This window comes from Delphinus delphis, chromosome 5 (assembly GCF_949987515.2).
Source record: "Delphinus delphis chromosome 5, mDelDel1.2, whole genome shotgun sequence".
In the NCBI taxonomy this organism is placed as follows: domain Eukaryota; kingdom Metazoa; phylum Chordata; class Mammalia; order Artiodactyla; family Delphinidae; genus Delphinus; species Delphinus delphis.
The window spans coordinates 109,877,655-109,901,250 of NC_082687.1; the positions used below are offsets into that span (position 1 = coordinate 109,877,655).

General features: G+C 37.9%; 1 protein-coding gene across 1 annotated transcript in view; it reads left to right on the forward strand.

Annotated features, from left to right (window-relative positions):
- The window catches only part of ENPEP (glutamyl aminopeptidase), a 104,985-nt gene that overhangs the window by 12,599 nt on the left and 68,790 nt on the right, over nucleotides 1-23,596 (forward strand). Inside the window, exons 2-3 of the mRNA XM_060012892.1 lie at nucleotides 2,399-2,540; nucleotides 4,793-4,924. Coding sequence (XP_059868875.1) covers nucleotides 2,399-2,540; nucleotides 4,793-4,924 — 274 coding nt within the window. The remainder of the gene's footprint in view (nucleotides 1-2,398; nucleotides 2,541-4,792; nucleotides 4,925-23,596) is intronic.

The window sequence follows — 23,596 nt, forward strand, 5'->3', positions numbered from 1 at the left end:
CTTATTTTGATGTTCCCCCAGATCTGGCCAGGGGTAGTCCCCTCCAGCTGACTTTTGTGTCCTTTTGACTTATTCTTATGATTCTTTGAAAACTTCCTTACTTTTTGGCAAAGCAAGATGTTCCAGGATCATTTTGGACCTTTCTGATCCAGCACTGGAATCAGCCATTTTTATGAAGAGTTCTGGTTCCTTTTATTGGAGAGTGGTAATGGGAACTAGTTGTGCTCATTGCTACAAGCTTGTCATTTCTTCTAGACAAAACTAGGAAATACATGTCTCTGTGTATTTTTATATCCATTTACATATATAGATACATGTGTATGTGAAAAATCATTGAGTATACACTGAACCTGCAGTTACAGTTCAATACCAAGGTCTAGTCTTCCCTTTTTTACAAATTTATAACTCTCTTCCCCAGCTGTGAGAAACCTGCCTTCTGTTATCCTCATTTTTTTTTTCATTTGCTCAAGCTTGGGATACAGAAGAGATTGTTTCTGAACTGTTAACTCATGCCACTGCAACAATCCAAATCTAAACCTATTTACTGGAGCTCAATATTGATTTAGTTATTTTTAGGTAAAATTTATATACATTAAATGCACAAATCTAATGGGAACAATTCAATGAATTTTGACAAATGCACACATCTTTGTTAACCACACCCATAAAAAGGTATAGCTTTTTTTTTTAACATCTTTATTGGAGTATAATTGCTTTACAATGGTGTGTTAGTTTCTGCTTTATAACAAAATGAATCAGCTGTACATAAGGTATAGATTTTTTCAGTCATCCCAGAAAGTTGTCCCCCTCAGTCAACAGTGTCCTAAAAGACAGACCTTTTCCAGTTTTATTTTTTACAGATTAGTTTTTTTGGCTGAGTTTTTAACAACTAATTTTTATATCCAGAGGGGTTTTAAAAGAAATTCAAAAATATTTTAATTTCTTGTGGTTGGATGTTGACCTATGACACATTATTTTTTATGTAAGTTAATGTATATAATGCATCCTTGAACCCAAATGAAATGAAGACACTTACCATGGCCTCTGCTGACCCCTTAGTCCCTCCAGTTCACTGTACTTCTGCTACACTGGACATCTTTCAGGTCTCAACCACATTAAATTCTTTTCCACTTTAGAGACTGTGCACTTGCTGTTCCCTCTGTTAAGGAAACACATTTTCCCTAATCTTCACCTGTCTGGGTTTTTCTCATCATTCGGATCTCAGCAAACCATCACCTACTCCAAGAGACTGTCCCTGACTACTCTACCTAATATTGCTCACCACTTTTCCTGAGTCATTTTCTGTCACTTCCCCTGTTTCATTTTCTGTATAGCTCTTAACACTCTCCTTATTTATCTATTTATTTATTTATTCTTTGTTATTCCCTCAGAACCTAGAATAATGCCTGGTAGATGTGTGTGTGTGTGTGTGTGTGTGTGTGTGTGTGTGTGTGTAGGAAGGGGTTCAATTAATATTTATTGGATCAATGAACAATGTAACAATTTGTTATTCTTTATGAAATATGTTCCTTAGTCTCTGAGAATTCTGAAGGATGAAATATTTTCCTTACACAAATTATTAATGAATATAAGTCAACATTTCTTTCCTTTTACACTTTTTACTCTGCTTACTCTTCTAATGAGCAAATGTACAATATCTTACTGTAATATAACTACATGTAAAAAGTTTACATTCATTGATTTGTTTTGAGCAATTACTCAGAAAAAAATATTTCCACTTTGAAATGATGGAAACATTAAACACTCACATTTTAGCTTAATAAGCATTAAGTTAGAGCTATAAAGGAATACTGTCTCTTTCCAAAAGTGGACTTTAAACCTGGCCAAAGGTTGCTTCACTGGGAGATTGCTCAGGGACTGACTTTGCATGAAAATGAAAACTAAGGGATTTGTCCCTGGTGTAACATAAGTAAGAAAGAATGTACTATTAGGGACAGGAGCTGTGGACTCTGGAATATACTCCTCTACTCCGTGACAGGACACAGCTGTTCACACTCACAAGGACAGGTACAAGCAAGCCTTTGAGTTTGGCTTTGTGTTTATCTACTTGTCGCTTGATGGCTTTAGGATGGAAAGAGTGATAGCTCAGAAACGGATTGATTTTTGCTCATTTAGATTTCACAGATTTTTAGTTATGGCAACAAAATACCTAACTACTCATATAAAATATCCGAAGCAGTTTCTGAATTTTCATTTATTTGTTAACCTAACAATTCCAGGAAAGACTTTGACAACTATTTGATAGTTTTCTGGATGGAAACTCATTTTAAGAAATGCAGTAGTTATAATTACATAGCTGATTCTTTTCTATAGGAATAGAAACATAGGTGCTATCAGAAGAGGCAACATATATTTTGTTTGTGTGTTTATTTCTAAGGAGCATAGCAGCCACTGATCATGAACCAACAGATGCCAGGAAATCCTTCCCTTGTTTTGATGAGCCCAACAAAAAGGCAACTTATACAATATCTATCGTCCACCCCAAAGAATATAAGGCACTTTCAAATATGCCAGTGGAGGTGAGTATTTTAAATTTTTTAACTTATGCAGATAGTCTCTTTATAATATCAGGTAAATTACCTGCTTTGCTATGAAAGAACCTACTGAATTCTAAAATAAACGTGCTCTAATAGCTTATTTAGAAGCTCGAAAATACACTTGGGCAATCTCTTTTCTTTGAGTACTAGACATCTTTAATTCAAGATATCACATTCCAATCAAAACACCATGTTAGGTTTTCTAAGCAAGAATGGATACAGTAGACATACATTAGCTGGGTTCTGCTTAAATGAAAGAAGCCCCTAATCATGACAAATTAAAGGCAAACTAATGGAATTACAGATTTAAAAATATTCAAGGGCCTAGTTACTATTCTTGGTTTTCAGTTGAATATAAACCCAGTTTTTAATATAGGGCTACTACAAAAAATCATCACTTAAATATTGGAATATAGCCACAACTCCAGGAAACACCATGCCTATTAGTATTCTAGTGAACAAGAAGTACTCATTAAATGTTAAAAAAAAAAAATAGGCTACAATAAGTTCTGTTTGTATAATTATTAACATGACTCTTTCCTCTGTTACTGCTCCTCCTCTCCAGAATGGGTAACGCAGTTAACTAAAGCATCATTACCTCAAGGTTGAGGTTTATTATTCCTTATACCTTTGACATGTAAAAGGATGAAGCTTGGGGCTTCCCTGGTGGCGCAGTGGTTGAAAGTCCGCCTGCCGATGCAGGGGACACGGGTTCGTGCCCCGGTCCGGGAGGATCCCACATGCCGCGGAGCAGCTGGGCCCGTGAGCCATGGCCGCTGAGCCTGCGCTCCACAACGGGAGAGGCCACAACAGTGAGAGGCCCGCGTACCACAAAAAAAATAAAATAAAATAAAAGGGTGAAGCTCATCCTTAGATATAACTGTCACCTATCTAATACCAGAAAAGCATTGTGCGTACTTTACAACTCCCATCTTTCTGATCCACTTTGTGAAATATCATCACTGAAATTCATCCTCTTTAATTACAAATATTCCTTGAAAAAGCAAACCAAAGCTTTAAGAAGGTTAAAAAGTAAACTGTTGGTGTAAGTTTATCAACTTTTCTTCTGGTGTCAGACACCTGGGCAATTGGGTTTTGATTGGAGAAGAAAGAGGAAAGGATAAACCTAAACTATGACACTCTAATCCAGAAGACTGGATCAGAATAAAATGCCATCAGAATTTTTTGGCATAGAACAGAGAAAATGAAGGTGGGAGGAGTAAGAATGCAAACTTTACTAACCTCTGTTTACAGTTTCCTCACATGACCTTTTTTTTTTGCAGAGTATATACTTCTTCACTTTCACCTAGTTCCAGAAACTAGTCCTGGAAGAAAGTGAATAATCTGGGTCCTTAGGAGATCGAAACTACTACTAGGTTTTTATCATAGAGTAACTTTGCTGGGGCTCCAACTCTTCTCTATAAGCATGTGCACATAACATGCTTGCCTTGCCGATGATGCATCAAGTTCTAGTCTAGTCTCCCTCTCTTAAATCCTTTTTTAAAGCTTTCCACTGTAGAGTGACTCACTGTGTGGCTGCAGGGCATGTGGAAATGTTTAAACAATGGGTAGCAGGAATTAGGCAACTATTCATGGATGAAGTATTAGGACTGATGACTGGCTGAGAGAGGAAGGCAAAGCTGGCATGGACAGAAAACCAGACAGATGGGGTCGGTAGTTGCATGAAGTAATGCAATCCTTCTTTCTCTCCACGGTAACCAAAGCAGTGACTTTAGTGACCATACCCTGGGTCTCAGATGGAGACAACCAGAGATGAAAAAGACAACCTAACATCCTGCTATGCCTGGTACAGCTATTACCCTCTTGCACATAGTCAAATCAGCAAATACCTGCTTAGTTCTTCCTGTGTGCAAGGCACTGAGCACTAGCCTGTTCTTCATTAAGAGGCCACAGTACCTGCTCAAATATTATGGCCAGGATTGTGTGTTTAATGTAGAAAGATAAACTCCTGTCCAGTTTATATCACAAAGTTGTATTTCTCCCTGAGAAACCTCATATGGTATATAGTTCAATCACTCTTTCACAGTACTAAAAATAAAATGAATTTTCCTCTAGTTTTTTTCAACATCACCAGTTAGGGGTAAAATTTCTTTTTACACCTAAGCTTTGACAAAGGACTTCTGACTGGAAATCTAGGTTTGGAGTAATTTTTTGTTTGTCTTGTCCATGATTGATCTTTTTATAAATAAAAAATTATCTTTTGCTTTCAACAGAAAGAAGAGTCAGTGGATGATAAATGGAATCGAACAACTTTCCAAAAGTCTGTTCCCATGAGCACTTACCTGGTGTGCTTTGCTGTACATCAATTTGACTCCATAATGAGGATATCAAATAGGGGGATACCTGTGAGTACCATTATATATTTTTTAAATTTACCACATATGCATTTGTGATTTTATAATTTTTTTGAATAGTTTTTTTTTTTTTCACACAACAGACCAGAAAAGCCCATTAGTCACCAGGCTCTGTGAGCCTGATGATACACTGAATAATATAGAAAAATGTAAGCTGAAAGGACCCAGGTGAAAAATAAACAAACAAAACAGCCATAGGAATGGATAGTCTTGAATTATTTAAGGTGAAAATTCACTATAAGTCCAAAGCTAGCTCCTAAGTATATCAGCACAAAGGTATTAAATATTTGCACATGCTTAATTTAGTAAAATGATTGGGTGTATGTGTTTGGGGGTCCCAGATGAAGACCAGAGGGAGAGGAGGAAACCAGAGGGAGATGAAAATCCTTCAAGTAACTAAGCACTGAGGTGTCTGTGGTGCCATTCCAATGTGTAATTCAACATAGGACAACAGCAAAGTATCAAAAAGCATTTTCTAAAAGTGTAAGAAAATACAAATAAGCTTTTTTTAAATCAAAATGATGAACTGAATAATTTTCTTAGAAAAGTAGATTCTAAATTAGATTCTAAATTAGAAAAGTAATTCTAAATACTTTTACCTAATTATTTTTCTCTTTTGGGGGGCCCCCAATTTGCTCATGCCCTGAACACTTGCTAAGCTGTCTAACGGTTAGTCTGCCTCTGTGATACATATTATATATATAACACATTATAATCTTTGCAATATAATTTTATAAGGAAGAAATCATTGCTCCTACTTTACAGATGAGAAAACTGAAATAATGAATTTAATTAATTTGCTCAAGATCACCCAACTGGCAAGTGGTGGAGACTCAAATTCCAGATTCTTTTCAAACAATGTGCCCTGCTAAACGTTCTGAAATGTGATATTCTGAAAAGTATCTTTACCTCACTGGAGGGGAGAGATGCTCCTCCCTCCACCCCATCTACAGAAGACAGGCAACCAGAGTTTCCCTCCTGCAAAAACCTGTGGGGTTCTTTTCTTCACAACTGAGCAGAACCTTGCAGGAGAACTTAAAGGCATCTAATGTGAATGTCAATTCAAGGTAAATTCCACCTCTTTGGCATTTGACTGGCTCCCTACCCATTCACTCTAAATTGAAATCTAGCCCTTAACACCCAAGCACAAATGCTCCAGTACAATTTCCCACTCCAGAGGGAATTACAGGAAAACCACACTACTTATATCTACTTGAAAGTAACATCGGTGGGAACCCACACCAGTCTCACAGTACTACATTCTTAGAGCTAAACAGACAACCTAAGACAAACAGACATATGAGGAAAACAAGCAACATAAAAGAAAAAATCCAAGACCAACAGAAAAGCACAGTGTGAGTAAATAAGAATAGTTAGGGAAACAAAAAAAAAGCCATAAAAAATTAAACATATTCTGACAACACAACTTTTAATTATTACACTCAGAGATTCAAGAAGATATGATCACCATAAAATAAAAACAGGAAACTATGATAAAACAATCAGCAATAGTAGTCAGAGTTTAAAAAAAATAATTTCCAAAGCATGACCTTGCTCTAACCTCCAGGAATTTGTTGCTAATTCCTTCAAAAACCAGAACCCAATAAGCGAATAGCTTTAGTTCCTGCCAACTTCTTTGTGTCTTTATCAACTCCACGGAGATGCTTATATTGTTTGAAGCCCTGATACTTCTCGTGGGTTTTCCACTTTTATATTGCAACTATCATTTCTGTTTGTTTGCAGTGGGGGTACATTAAAGCATCAATATTCTGCATGATCTAGAGCCAAAATCTCTATATTACTTGTTCAGCTAAAAAAAAGATTAAGCTAGTTACTTTTTGTGTAATACAACATTTTTAGTAGAAATTTCATGAATCAAAAAACTATTCTTATCCACTCTGTTTCTGACAGTATTATTCTGATATATTTATCACCTGCTATTCATAATCAGATTATACTGTGCAGTCCAAAAATCTTTAATACCCTGACTGAACTCACCATTCTGGCAAGAATCCTTTATGTCAGTAAATACTGAATCGAGGCCTATGTTCTTCTTAACTGTCTACCTGGAGTAGCAGATATTAGTACTTGAACCATTCACTATGCTTAAAATGTCCTTGTTGCTCATGAAGATTAGAGGACCCAACCCTAAAAAATTGTTAGGAGAAAAGGTAACCAAGTTTGGAAAGTAGCTCAAAAGACTTAACTCTGCTTATTTCCTTTTTTGAATATTAGTTGCATTACATTTTTTATTGAGATATAGTTGGTTAACAATGAAGTTCAGATGTGCAACATAGTAATTCACAACTTTTAAAGGTTATACTCCATTCATAGCTATTATAAAATATTGGCTATATTCCCTGGGCTGTACAATATGTCCTTATAGCTTATTTATATTACACATAGCTGTTTGTACCTCTTAATCCTTTACCTGTATTTTGCCCCTCCCCTCCCCCTCCCCACTGGTAACCACTAGTTTGTTCTCTATATCTGTGAGTCTGTTTCTTTTATGTTATATTCATTAGTTTGTCTTATTTTTCAGATTCCACATATAAGTGATATCATACAGTATTTGTCTCTCTCTGTCTGACTTATTTCACTAAGTATAATACACTCCAAGTCCATCCATGTTGTTGCAAATGTCAAATTTTCATTATTTTTTGGCTGCGTAGTATTTCATTGTATATATATATATACACCACATCGTCTCCATTCATTTGTTGATGGACACTTAGTTTGCTTCCATATCTTGGCTGTTGTAAATATGCTACTATGAACACTGCAGTGCATATACCTTTTTCTTTTTAACATCTTTATTGGAGTATAATTGCTTCACAGTGTTGTGTTAGTTTCTGCTGTATAACAAAGTGAATCAGCTATATGTATACATATATCCCCATATCCCAAATCAGAGCAAGATCCTTTCTGACCCACACCCTAGAGAAACGGAAATAAAAACAAAAATAAACAAATGGGACCTAATGAAACTTAAAAGCTTTTGCACAGCAAAGGAAACCATAAACAAGACAAAAAGACAACCCTCAAAATGGGAGAAGATATTTGCAAACAAAGCAAATGACAAAGGATTAATCTCCAAAATATACAAGCAGCTCATGCAGCTCAATATCAAAAAACAAACAACCCAATCCATATACCTTTTTGAATTAATGTTTTTGTTTTCTCTGGATATATACCCAGCAGTGGAATTGCTGGGTCATATGGTAGTTCTATTTTTAGTTTTTTGAGAAACTTCCATACTGTTTTCCATGGTGGCTGCACAAATTTATATTCCCACTGACAGTGTACAAGTGTTCCCTTTTCTCCACACCCTCTCCAGCATTTGTTATTTGTGGTCTTTTTGATGCCAAGTTTTCAGAATGAGTTTGATTTTTATAACATTTTAATGAATTTTTTAAAAATTTCTTTCTTTCCTGGAAGGACTATTCTAAATTAAGGTCTCTTAATCTTCCCTGAAGGAATGTATTTAATTCAGGAAGCCACAGAAGATTGCTAATGATCCTTATTCTTTATTTAAATATACAAAAATAAAAAAGAATATAAAATTCTATGAGATAAGTTAGATTTTTTAATGTTTATTATTTGTTTTGAAAAATTCTACTGCAGGAATGATAATCACCAAGCATCAAACAACTCAAATTTTGAGTTAAATGAGAAGTAAGCTGTCAACAAATGTTTTGTGTAACGTAAGTGACGATGCTGGGTTTCTTCTCAAACAACACCTCATGGCAGCTGACCTCTGGAACTCAAAGTTCTGAACACATTGCGAAACTTCAAAGCCACAGCGAAATTACAGTCCTTAGTCACCCAAACTTCAAGCCAAGGTTCTGCATATTTATAATAATTTATCTATGCATAAGGGGCAATCTAAAATTTAGGAAGTGTATATCACATTCCTGTGATAAAGCAGTCACAAAGAAAAGTTGAAAAAACCCCAAAGTATCACTATTCTTTTCTACTAAGTATTCCCCTTCCCCCAAATTTCTGCCTATTGCTGGAAGAATATTTAGAAGAACATAAACTTATAAAAAATTAAACACATTGATGACCTCCTGTAATATCAACCATGTACCTTAAACACGCATTTATAGAATTAAAAACAATATCAAGTTCTTTTCTCTTTCTCATCCTGGCTACATCAGCATTGATAATAAAATTGAGGGTTCCTCCAATCAGAATGTTTTATCAGTCTTTGTTGAGCACATACTATGTGCACAAGGAAGATGCTAAGCCCTGAAGGGAGTGAAATATGCTAAGGTACCTGCACTTCAATTAAGATGTAAAACAGAAGTGGTCACCACTGTCCAGTGTCTCCCAACTGTGTTTTAAGGTCTCTGCTGATCATGCCATTTTTGAGTGCCAAAGATCTCATCTTCTGCTTTAGGGGCCCTGCAAGGGTCCTGGGCCATTTAAAGGGGTGTGTCTATTTGGAACAGTAGAGATAAGATACAAAAACCTCAAGAGATGAACAGGTGCTAACTCTGCTGGATGATCGGCAGTGGAAAGGCAGACTGTTGTCAATGGGGAGAGTGATCATACATTTTTATCATTTATAGAATATAAATAATAGAGAAGGCGTTACTAATTATGCTGGCATAAGAGGTGTAAGCAGATAAGCAGCAGACTTACATTCCTGGGACATTCTGGGCAAACCTGGATGTTTGGTCACCTTTGTCAATGGAAGATGCTCAGCAGACAAGGACAACAAAAACATGGACACAGGACACAGCAGACCTGCAGGGCTGCCAGGTGGTAGTGGGAACCCTGTAGGCCCTGACTGGGCTTCTGACTAGGGTGATGGTGGTAGTGGTGGGTAGCATCTGTTCAATCTGATTCCTTTCTGTTCACATGGTCTTCCCAAGTTCAGTGCCTTCACCTCAGACTTTAAGACACCCTTCCAGAGCCTTGCCCCTTCAATCTTAGTACCCCTCTCCTGGGGTACTAGTTTATTGAGACAGAGCCCTCTGGACGTCCCTCCAGTCTCTTTCCAATCTATTGTTACAGTATAAACATTGTGGTCTGCTTTTTTCCTTGCCTTCTGTTTTTATCGCTAAAATCCTTTTTAACCAGGTTCTTGCAAATTAAAACAGTTTGGCTTTCAAATTTATTGTGTAGGCATGAAAAGCCTATTCTGGACTTCAAAAACTTAACTTCTATTTTTTCCCCCTTCATTCTCCTAGTATTCCTAATGGTAATGTGGATACCACCCACATATAAGGAAGTGCAGACAAAGAAAATTACAGAGGTTAATCATTCAATGTATTATCTCTAATGATACTAATGTTCTTGATGGGACACAGAGCTATCATGTGTCAAGAATTGCTTATGCATTAGCTTATTAACTGCTCACATTATCAGATAGGTACTGTTGTTACCTCTATTTTGTAGCTAGGGAAAGTCAGGTTTCATTCTTAGGAGTAGAGAAAAGAAGAAGTATGATACAGTAAAAAACAAACTTTGCGCTGAAGTTTAGTGTCAGTTTTGTCTTACTTCATTTTTCTCATGTACACATTTTTCTCACGCACACAATGTACACAATGAGGAAGTTTATTTTTAAAATTCTTCCAACTCTAAAATTTGAAATAGAAGTCTACAATCCTTACCTAAAACCTTTGTGTCTAGTTGTATGTTTGACGTCAGAAATTTTCAGATTTGTGAATGGTAATATGGTACAAATATTGAGTATTATTGAGTAACTACAATGGGCTCTGGGGCAGCACCTTATAATCAAACAGTAGTATTTCTGCAGCAATATTTTTTAGTGAGAAAATAAAAATTATTTTTAAAAACTCCTATCAGTTCAGGTCAGATGCTACTGACAAATTTGTTTGCTTAGAACATATAAAACAACTTTTGATTTTCAGAACTCTTTGGACTTTATAATTGTGAAAACTGGGCTAATGAAAGGATTGGGGTAAAGATATCATCAGTGATGCAAAACATTATATTTTATTATTATTAATAGTGCCAGATTCATAGAATTGGTGTGTAGAGTGAGACATTGCATGGTAAGTGCTTATCACATTACCTGGGAATTTTTAAGTATCCAGTAAGACTAATAGTTAATCATAATGATTACACATAAAAGAAGTGACAGCAACCAATTAGAATAAATTCTCGTGGACTTACATTCCATCTCTCAAATTCCTGGAGACCCTTAATTAAAAGGACAATATTAACAACTCTAAAAGCGTCCTTTACAGTAGGTTGCCATATGATAAAAGAAAGGCAACAACAACAGTGATAAAGCAGATGTAAGATGTATCACACCTCCTAAAAGAATAATCAGCTGCATATAAGCTTCAGAAAGCACAGATTTTACACCTGACACTAGCTCAATAGATGCAGTGCTTTGAGTTATGACTAAAAGTACCCATGGACCTCCCTGGCAGCCCAGTGGTTAAGACTCCGCGCTTCCAATGCAGGGGGCATGGGTTCAATCCCTCGTCAGGGAGCTAAGATCCCAGAAGTTGTGCAGTGTGGCCAAAAATAAATAAATTTAAAAAATAGTATCCAACAGTGGTATATCTAGGTAACTTAATTCACTTAGGAAACTTAGTATCTTTAAAAACTAAATATATGCATTCAAGTTAAGTTCTTGAAGCCTTACAAACTTCATATATATATATATATATATATATATATATATATATATATATAGTTATAAAGCTTATATAAAAACCTTTATATTTAACCTTTAATAGAGTCTTTGAATAATAAAGGCATATATGACTTTTCAGAAAGTAAGAAGAAACAATATGCATGCATATCTCCTTCCTCACCCCATGCTATTTCAATATGGTTATCACAGGCTTTAAAAACGTCATCTCAGTAAAGCAAGCACGTAAACTAGAATGATAGTAATTATTACAAAGCAATGACAATTCAGGAGTAATTTACTGAATTTTGTCATGGACAGAAGTGCTGAGGCTCAGCAAATGAGGGAGGTGGGTAGCAGCTTCTACCGACGCCCATAGAAAGTGATCTTTAACATAAAAATGTTTCTGATATATGGCAGATAGGACACACAGATATGCTTTGCCTAATAATGTTACAAGGTTAACAGGCTGTATCTATATATTCTGTGATTGCTTAGCTCAGTTGATCAAAGCAGTGGTCATAAAATATGATGGATTATATATCAAAATAAGGGTCATCGATCACATGTGATCTGCAGACTGGCCAGACTGTAAAGACAGAACATACTTCTCTGTGGTGTTGAGTTTCTCAGAAACAAAAAAGGAAGGCATTGCTTTTATTTGGATCGAATTTACACTAACACCAATCCTATTTAAGGACACTGCATTCCTGTTGCTGCCAACAATAGAAATATGGAGAGGAAGAAAAACCTGATTATATTGTCTCAGAAGCATTCTGATTGAAGGGAGTCAATCAACCAGCATGGGCAATGTAAACATATTGACAGAAAAAGCACATAGTCTTTCTCCTCCCCATTGCTCCACCTAAGGTGGGAGACCTCACTGTTATCTCTTCTTCCTCTTTTTCAACCCTCTTTCGCTCTCCAAATATTACGCGCAACACAAAAGTACAGAGTGTGTACACAACAGCAGAGTGAGGCAAGAGGAATTACCCTTTCTGAAGTTTTTAACAGAAGAGAACAGATGTGGTGGAAATTCTGAGACTCTCAGTTTACAACATGACAATGCTATATGAACGTGATAGTTTTGATTTCACAGGGGGCAATTACCTTCTCTCTGTTCAGTGGCCACCAACTGGATCCTTAGTTTCACTTAACTTCTTGGAAAACGCATGTTGTTCACAAAGAGAACAGGAGGGCGGTGAGGAAATGTATCACTTCTTCTAGAAAGCAAAAATAAATAAATAAATAATAAATAAATAAAACAAAACAAACTTTAAAAGAAAGGGGATGATAAATGAGTGAATTTTGTAGCCTTCGGAGATGAACACATCTTTACTTAGACAAATAAAGCAAGAATGTCAATCACCCAGTAGCTTGGGAGAACAGTAAGTCAGCAATAGTAATTTAAGGGATTCTTTTTATTTATTTTTTTATTATCTTTATTGGAGTATAATTGCTTTACAATGTTGTGTTAGTTTCTGCTGTACAACAAAGTAAATCAGGTATATGTATACATATATCCCCATATCCCCTCCCTCTTGAGCCTTACTCCCACCCTCTCTATCCCACCCCTCTAGGTCAACACAAAGCATCAACCTGATCTCCCTGTGCTATGCAGCTGCTTCCCACGAGCCATCCATTTCACATTTGGTAGTGTATATATGTCAGTGCTGCTCTCTCCTTTCATCCCAGCTTCCCCTTCCCCTGCTCAAACCCCGTATCCTCAAGTCCGTTCTCTACGTCTGTGTCTTTATTCCTGCCCTGACACTAGGTTGATCAGTACCGTTTTTTTTTAGATTCCATATATGTGCGTTAGCATATGCTATTTGTTTTTCTCTTTCTGACTTAACTTCACTCTGTATGACAGACTCTAGGTCCATCCACCTCATTACAAATAACTCAGTTTGGTGTCTTTTTATGGCTGAGTAATATTCCACTGTATATATGTGCCACATCTTCTTTATCCATTCATCTGTTGAAGGACATTTAGGTTGCTTCCATGTCCTGGTTATTGTAAATAGTGCTGCAGTGAACACTGTGGTACGTGTATCTTTCTGAATTATGGTTTCCTCAGAGTATATGCCCAGTAGTGGGATTGCTGAGTCATATGGTAGTTCTATATTTAGTTTTTTAAGGAACCGCCATACTGCTCTCCATAGTGGCTGTATCAATTTACATTTCCACCAACAGTGCAGGAGGGTTCCCTTTTCTCCACACCCTCTCCAGCATTTATTGTTTGTAGATTTTGTAATGATGGCCATTCTGACTGGTGTGATGTGATACCTCATTGTGGTGTTGATTTGCATTTCTCTGATGATTAGTGATGTTGAGCATCCTTGCATGTGCTTTAAAATTCAAGATTTAATGTGGTTTTATATATATATATAATTATATATATATATTCAAAAACTACCATTTTATTTGTTAAAGCATACCATTATGCCATATTGAAGCACTACAGTGTTTTTGTTTTCTAACATCTTTATTGGAGTATAATTGCTTTACAATGGTGTGTTAGTTTCTGCTGTATAACAAAGTGAATCAGCTATACACATACATACACTCCCATTTCTCCTCGCTCTTGCATCTCCCTCCAGGCCTCCCTATCCCACCCCTCTAGGTGAACACAAAGCACCAAGCTGATCTCCCTGTGCCATACAGCTGTTTCCCACTAGCTATCTATTTTACATTTGGTAGTGTGTATATGCCCACGCCACTCTCTCACTTCGTCCCAGCTTACCCTTCCCCCTCCTCATGTCCTTAAGTCCATTCTCTACATCTGCATCTTTACTCCTGCCCTATCCCTAGTTTCTTCAAAACCATTTTTTTTTACATTCCATATATATGTGTTAGCATATATTTCTTTCTCTCCGACTTACTTCACTCTGTAATATTCCATTGTATATATGTGCCACATCTTCTTTATCACTTAGATTGCTTAGATTGCTGCCATGTCCTGACTATTCAAAATAGTGCTGAAATGAACATTGTAGTACATGACCCTTTTTGAATTATGGTTTTCTCAGGGTATATGCCCAGTAGTGGGATTGCTGGGTCATATGGTAGTTCTATTTTTAGTATTTTAAGGAACCTCCATACTGTTCTCCATACTGGCTGTATCAATTTACATTCCCACCAACAGTGCAACAGGGCTCCCTTTTCTCCACATCTGCTCCAGCACTTGTTAGTAGATTTTTTGATGATGGCCATTCTGACCAGTGTGAGGTGAAACCTCATTGTAGTTTTGATTTGCATTTCTCTAATGATTAGTGATGTGGAGTATCCTTTCATGTGTTTGTTGGCAATCTGTATATCTTCTCTGGAGAAATGCCTACTTAAGTCTTCTGCCCATTTTTGGATTGGGTTTTTTTTTGATATTGAGCTGCATGAGCTGCTTGAATATTTTGGAGATTAATCCTTTGTCAGTTGCTTCATTTGCAAATATCTTCTCCCATTCTAAAGGTTGCTTTTCATCTTGCTTATGGTTTCCTTTGCTGTGAAAAAGCTTTTAAGTTTCATTAGGTCCCATTTGTTTATTTTTGTGTTTATTTCCATTTCTCTACGAGGTGGGTCAAAAAGGATCTTGCTGTGATTTATGTCATAGAGTGTTCTATGTTTTCCACTAAGAGTTTTATAGTGTCTGGCCTTATATTTATGTCTTTAAACCATTTTGAGTTTATTTTTGTGTATGGTGTTAGGGAGTGTTTTAATTTCATTCTTTTCAATGTAGCTGTCCAATTTTCCCAGCACCACTTATTGAAGAGGCTGTCTTTTCTCCATTGTATATTTTTGCCTCCTTTATCAAAGATAAGGTGACCATATGTGCATAGGTTTATGTTTAGGCTTTCTAGCCTGTTCCATTGATCTATATTTCGGTTTTTGTGCCAGTAGCATACTGTCTTGATTACTGTAGCTTTGTAATATAGTCTGAAGTCAGGGAGCCTGATTCCTCCAGCTCTCCTTTTCTTTCTCAAGATTGCTTTGGCTATTCGGCATCTTTTGTGTTTACACACAAATTGTGAAATTTTTTGTTCTAGTTCTGTGAAAAATGCCATTGGTAGTTTGATAGGGATTGCATTGAATCTGTAGATTGCTTTGGGTAGTAGAGTCATTTTCACAATGTTGACTCTTCCAATCCAAGAACACTGTATATCTCTCCATCTGTTTGTATCATCTTTAATTTCTTTCATCAGTGTCTTACAGTTTTCTGCATATAGGTCTTTTGTCTCCTTAGGTAGGTTTATTCCTAGATATTTTATTCTTTTTTGTTGCAATGGTAAATGGGAGTGTTTCCTTAAGTTCTCTTTCAGATTTTTCATCATTAGTGTATAGGAATGCAAGATATTTCTGTGCATTAATTTTGTATCTTGCTACTTTACCAAATTCCTTGATTAGCTCTAGTAGTTTTCTGGTAGCATCTTTAGGATTCTATGTATATAGAAGCATGTCATTTGCAAACAGTGACAGTTTTACTTCTTCTTTTCTGATTTGGATTTCTTTCATTTCATTTACTTCTCTGATTGCTGTGGCTAAAACTTCCAAAACTATTTTAAATACTAGTGTAAGAGTGGGCAACCTTCTCTTTTTCCTCATCCTAGTAGAAATGGTTTCAGTTTTTCACCACTAAGAACAATGCTGGCTGTGCGTTTGTCAACTATGGCCTTTATTTTATTGAGGTAAGTTCCATCTATGCATACTTTCTGGAGGGTTTTTATCAAAAATGTGTGTTGAATTTTGTCAAAAGCTTTTTCTGCACCTATTGAGATGATCATATGGTTTTTATCCTTCAGTTTGTTATATGGTGTATCACATTGATTGATTTGCATATACTGAAGAATCCTTGAATTCCTGGGATAAACACCACTTGTTCATGGTGTATGATCCCTTTAATGTGCTGTTGGATTTTCTTTGCTAGTATTTTATTGAGGATTTCTGCATCTATTTTCATCAGTGATATTGGCCTGTAGTTTTCTTTCTTTGTGACATCTTGTCTGGTTTTGGTATCAGAGTGATGGTAGTCTCATAGAATAAGTTTGGGAGTGCTCCTCCCTCTGCTATATTTTGGAAGAGTTTGAGAAGGATAGGTGTTAGCTCTTCTCTAAATGTTCAATAGAATTCATCTGTGAAGCCATCTGGTCCTGGACTTTTGTTTGTTGCAAGATTCTTAATCACAGTCTTAATTTCAGTGCTTGTGATTGGTCTGTTCATATTTTCTGTTTCTTCCTGGTTCAGTCTTGGCCGGTTGTGCATTTCTAAGAATTTGTCCATTTCTTCCAGGTTGTCCATTTTATTGGCATAGAGTTGCTTGTAGTAATCTCTAAGGATCCTTTGTATTTCTGCAGTGTCAGCTGTTACTTCTCCTTTTTCATTAATAATTCTATTGATTTGAGTCTTCTCCTTTTTTTTCTTGATGAGTCTGGCTAATGGTTTATCAATTTTGTTTATCTTCTCAAAGAACCAGCATTTAGTTTTACTGATCTTTGCTACTGTTTTCTTCATTTCTTTTTCATTTATTTCTGATCTGATCTTTATAATTTCTTTCCTTTTGGTAACTTTAGGGGGTTTTTGTTCTTCTCTAATTGCTTTAGGTGTAAGGTTAGGTTGTTTATTTAAGATGTTTCTGGTTTCTTGAGGTAGGACTGTATTGCTATAAACTTCCCTCTTAGAACTGCTTTTGCTGCATCCCATAGGTTTTGGGTCACCGTGTTTTCATTGTCATTTGTTTCTAGGGTTATTTTGTTTGTATTTTTGGGTTTTTTTTTTTGCGGTACTCGGGCCTCTCACTGTTGTGGCCTCTCCCGCTGCGGAGCACAGGCTCCAGACGCGCAGGCCCAGCGGCCATGGCTCACGGGCCCAGCCCCTCCATGGCATGTGCGATCCTCCCGGACTGGGGCACGAACCCGTGTCCCCTGCATCGGCAGGCGGACTCCCAACTAATTCGCCACCAGGGAAGCCCATGTTTCTAGGTATTTTTTGATTTCCTCTTTGATTTCTTCAGTGATCTCTTGGTTATTAAGTAGTGTATTGTTTAGCCTCCATGTGTTTGTATATTACAGATTTTTTCCTGTAATTGATACCTAGTCTCATAGCATTGTGGTCAGAAAGGATACCTGATATGATTTCAATTTTCTTAAATTTACCAAGGCTTGATTTGTGAGCCAAGATATGGTCTATCCTGGAGAATGTTCCATGAGCACTTGAGAAGAAAGTGTATTTTGTTGTTTTTGGATGGAATGTCCAATAAATATCAATTAAGTCCATCGTTTTAATGTATCATTTAAAGCTTGTGTTTCTTTATTTTCATTTTGGATGATCTGTCCATCGCTGAAAGTGGGGTGTTAAAGTCCCCTACTATTGTGTTACTATCAATTTCCTCTTTTATGGCTGTTAGCAATGCCTTATGTATTGAGGTGCTCCTATGTTTGGTGCATATTTACAATTCTTATATCTTCTTGGATTGATCCCTTGATCATTATGTAGTGTGCTTCTTTGTCTCTTGTAATAGTCTTTATCTTAAAGTCTATTTTGACTGATATGAGAATTGTTACTCCAGCTTTCTTTTGATTTCCATTTGCATGGAATATCTTTTTCCATCCCCTCACTTTCAGTCTGTATGTGTCCCTAGGTCTGAAGTGGGTCTCTTTTAGACAGCATATATACGGGTCTTGTTTTTATATCCATTCAGCCACTCTATGTCTTTTGATTGGAGCATTTAATCCATTTACATTTAAGGTAGTTATCAATGTTGCTATTACCATTTTCTTGTTTTGGGTTTGTTATTGTAGGTCTTTTCCTTCCCTTGTGTTTCCTGCCTAGAGAAGTTCGTTTAGCATTTGTTGTAGGGCTGGTTTGGTGGTGCTGAATTCTCTTAGCTTTTGTCTGTAAAGGTGTTAGTTTCTCTGTCGACTCTGAATGAGATCCTTGCTGGGTAGAGTAATCTTGGTTGTTAGGTTTTTCCCTTTCATCACTTTAAGTATGTCCTGCCACTCCCTTCTGGTTTGCAAGTTTCTTCTGAAACATCAGCTGTTAACCTTATGTGGATCCCCATGTATGTTATTTGTTGCTTTTCCCTTGCTGCTTTTAATATTTTTTCTTTGTATTTAATTTTTGGTAGTTTGATTAATACGTGTCTTGGCATGTTTCTCCTTGGATTTATCCTGTGTAGGACTCTCTGTGCTTCCTGGACTTGATTGACTATTCCCTTTCCCATACTAGGGAAGTTTTCAACTATGATCTCTTCAAATATTTTCTCAGTTCTTTTTTTCCTCTTCTTCTTCTGGGACCCCTATATAATTCAAACGTTGGTGCATTTAATGTTGTCCCAGAGGTCTCTGAGACTGTCCTCAATTCTTTTCATTTTTTTTCTTTATTCTGCCCTGTGGTAGTTATTTCCACTATTTTATCTTCCAGGGCACTTATCCATTCTTCTGCCTCAGTTATTCTGCTATTGATTCCTTCTAGAGAATTTTTCATTTCATTTATTGTGTTGTTCATCATTGGTTTGCTCTTTAGTTCTTGTAGGTCCTGGTTAAACGTTTCTTGTATTTTCTCCATTCTATTTCCAAGATTTGGATCGTCTTTACTATTATTACCCTGAATTCTTCTTTAGGTAGACTGCCTATTTCCTCTTCATTTGTTTGGCCTGGTGGGTTCTTACGTTGCTCCTTCATCTGCTGCATATTTCTCTGTCTTCTCATGTTGCTTAACTTACTGTGTTTGGAGTCTCCTTTTCACAAGCTGCAGGTTCATATTCACATTGTTTTTGATGTCTGTGCCCCGTGGGTAAGGTTGTTTCAGTGGTTTGTGTAGGCTTCCTGGTGGAGGGGACTACTGCCTGTGTTCTGGTGGATGAGGCTGGATCTCATCTTTCTGGTGGGCAGGACCACATCCAGTTGTGTGTTTTGGTGTGTCTGTGAACTTATTATGATTTTAGGCAGCCTCTCTGCTAATGGGTGGGGTTGTGTTCCTGTCCTGCTAGTTGTTTGGCATAGGGTGTCCAGCACTGTCACTTGCTGGTTGTTGAGTGGAGTTGGGTCTTAGCGTTGAGATGGACATCTCTGGGAGAGCTTTTGCCGTTTGATATTATGTGGGCCATGCAGTCTCTGGTGGACCAATGTCCTGAACTCGGCTCTCCCACCTCAGAGGCTCAGGCCTGACACCCGGCCGGAGCACCAAGACCCTGTCAGCTACTCGGCTCAGAAGAAAAGGGAGAAGAAAAAGAAAGAAAGGAAAAAATAAAATAGTTACTAAAATAAAAAATAAAAAAATATATTATTAAAAATAAAAATTAAAGACGTAATAAAAAAAAGAAAGAGAATGACCAAACCGAAAAACAAATCCACCAATGATAACAAGTGCTAAAAACTATATGAAAAAAAAAAAGAAAAAATGGACAGACATAACCCTAGGACAAACCATCGAAGAAAAGCTATACAGACAAAATCACACAAAGACGCATACACGTATACAATCAGAAAAAGAAAAGGAGAAAAATATATATACATATAAAGAAAAAAGGAAGAGTGCAACCAAATCAACAAATCTACCAGTGATAATAAGCTCTAAATACTAAATTGAGATAAACATAAAACCAGAAACAAATTAGATGCAGAAAGAAAACCCCAAGTCTGCAGTTGCTCCCAAAGTCCACCACCTCAATTTTGGGATGATTCATTGACTATTCAGGTATTCCACAGATGCAGGGTACATCAAGTTGATTGTAGAGATTTCATCCACTGCTCCTGAGGCTGCTGGGAGAAATTTCTCTTCTTTGTTTGCACAGCTCCTGGGGTTCAGCTTTGGATTTGGACCCACCTCTGCATGTAGGTTGCCTGAGGGCGTCTGTTCTTTGCCCACACAGGACAGGGTTAAAATAGCAGCTGATTAGGGGGCTCTGGCTCACTCAGGCTGGGGGGGAGGGAAGGGTACAGAATGCGGGGAGAGCCTGTGGCAACAGAGGTTGGTGTGACATTGCACCAGCCTGAGGCGCACCATGTGTTCTCCTGGGGAAGCTGTCCCTGGATGACAGGACCCTGGCAGTGGCGGGCTGCACAGGCTCCTGGGAGGGGACGTGTGGATAGTTACCTGTGCTTGCACACAGGATTCTTAGTGGCTGCAGACTCAGCCTTAGAATCTCATGCCCGTCTCTTGTGTCTGCGCTGATAGCCACAGCTCACGCCCACCTCTGGAGCTCGTTTAGGCGGTGCTCTGAATCCCCTCTCCTCGTAGGCAGTTCTGGACTTTTTCCCAGACTCTCTCCCTGCTATCTGTGGCGCACTACCCCCTTCAGGCTGTGTTCACGCAGCCAACCCTAGTCCTCTCCCTGGGGTCTGACCTCCGAAGCCTCAGCCTCAGCTCCCAGCCCCGCCTGCCCTGGCGGGTGAGCAGACAAGCCTCTTGGGCTGGTGAGTGCTGGTCGGCACTGATCCTCTGTGCAGGAATCTCTCCACTTTGCCCTCCGCACCCCTGTTGCTGCATTCTCGTCCGTGGCTCCAAAGCTTCCCCCCCGCCCACCCCTCATCTCCGCCAGTGAAGGGGCTTTCCAGTGTGTGGAACTTTTCCTCCTTCACAGCTCCCTCCCTGAGGTGCAGGTCCCATCGCTATTCTTTTGTCTCTGTTTTTCCTTTTGCCCTACCCAGGTAGGTAGGGAGTTTTTGCCTTTTGGGAAGTCTGAAGTCTTCTGCCAGGGTTCAGTAGGTGTTCTGTAGTTGTTCTACATGTACATGCATTTCTGATGTATTTGTGGGGAGAAAGTTGATCTCCACGTCTTACTCCTCTGCCATCTTGAAGGTCTTCCGAGGGATACTTTTTAGAAACTCATCCTTTAAATTATTGGATCTTTCTGCTGTTCTTCACTTCTGAGAAAATATGGCTAAAGTTGTATGCATATATCCATCATTACTATATCATGCAGAGTATTTTCACTGCCCTAAAAATCCTCTATGCTCTACCTATTCATCTCTCCACCTCTCACACCCCAGCATGTCATCAACTGATTTGTGTGTGTGTGTGTGTGCGGTATGTGGGCCTCTCACTGCTGTGGCCTCTCCCGTTGCGGAGCACAGGCTCCGGACACACAGGCTCAACAGCCACGGCTCACGGGCCCAGCAGCTCCACGGCATGTGGGATCTTCCCGGACTGGGGCACGAACCCGTGTCCCCTGCTTCGGCAGGCGAACTCTCAACCACTGCGCCACCAGGGAAGCCCCACTGATCTCTTTATTGTCTCCATCGTTTTGACTCTTCCAAAATGTCAAACAGGTGGCATCATACAGTGTGTAGCCCTTTCAGATTCATTTCTTTCACTTAATATTGATAATATGCATTTAAGGTTCCTCCCTATTTTTCCATGGTTTCATAGCTTCTTTCTTTTTAGCACTGTGTAATATTCCACTGCCCACAGTTTATCTGGTACATGAAAGAAATCTTGGTGCTTCCAAGTTTTGGCAATGACAAATAAAGCTACTATAAACATCCTCGATCAGGACTTTTTTTTTTAATTAATTTTTTATTAGTCATCCATTCTATGCACATCAGTGTATACATGTCAATACCAATCTCCCAATTCATCACACCACAACCCCAACACCTTGCCGCTTTCCCCACTTGGTGTCCATACGTTTTTTCTCTATTTCTGTGTCTCAATTTCTGCTCTGCAAATGGGTTCATGTGTACCATTTTCTACGTTCCACACATATGCGTTAATATACGATATTTGTTTCTCTCTTTCTGACTTACTTAACTCTGTATGACAGTTTCTAGATGCATCCACGTCTAAAAATGACCCAATTTCGTTCCTGTTTATGGCTGAGTAATATTCCATTGTATACATGTACCCCAACTTCTTTATCCATTTGTCTGTCGATGGGCATTTAGGTTGCTTCCATGACCTGGCTATTGTAAATAGTGCTGCAATGAACACTGGGTTGCATGTGTCTTTTTGAATTATGGTTTTCTCAAGGTATATGCCCAGTAGTAGGATTGCTGGGTCATATGGTAATTCTATTTTTAGTTCTTTAAGGAACCTCCATACTGTTCTCCATAGTGGCTGTATCAATTTACATTCCCACCAACAGTGCAAGAGGGTTCCCTTTTCTCCACACCCTCTCCAGCATTTGTTGTTTATAGATTTTCTGATGATGCCATTCTAACTGGTGTGGGGTGATACCTCATTGTAGTTCTGATTTGCATTTCTCTAATAATTAGTTATGTTGAGCAGCTTTTCATGTACTTCCTGGCCATCTGTATGTCTTCTTTGGAGAAATACCTATTTAGCTCTTCTGCCCATTTTTGGATTTGGTTGTTTTTTTTAATATTGAGCTGCATGAGCTGTTTATATATTTTGGAGATTAATCCTTTGTCCATTGATTCCTTTGCAAATATTTTCTCCCATTGTGAGAGTTGTCTTTTCATCTTGTTTATGGTTTCCTTTGCTGTGCAAAAGCTTTTAAGTTTCATTGGGTCCCATTTATTTCTTTTTGTTTTTATTTCCATTACTCTAGGAGGTGGATCAAAAAAGATACTCCTGTGATTTATGTCAAAGAGTTTTCTTCCTATGTTTTTCTCTAAGAGTTTTATAGTGTGCGGTCTTACATTTAGGTCTCTAATCCATTTTGAGTTTATTTTTGTGTATGGTGTTAGGGAGTGTTCTAATTTCATTCTTTTACATGTAGCTGTCCAGTTTTCCCAGCACCACTTATTGAAGAGACTGTCTTTTCTCCATTGTATAACCTTGCCTCCTTTGTCATAGATTAGTTAACCATAGGTGTGTGGGTTTCTCTCTGGGCTTTCTATCCTGTTCCATTGATCTATATTTCTGTTTTTGTGCCAGTACCATACTGTCTTGATTACTGTAGCTTTGTAGTATAGTCTGAAGTCAGGGAGTCTGATTCCTCCAGCTCCACTGTTTTCCCTCAAGACTGCTCTGGCTACTCGGGGTCTTTTGTGTCTCCATACAAATTTTAAGACTTTTTGTTCTAGTTCTGTAAAAAATGCCATTGGTAATTTGATAGGGATTGCATTGAATCTGTAGATTGCTTTCGGTAG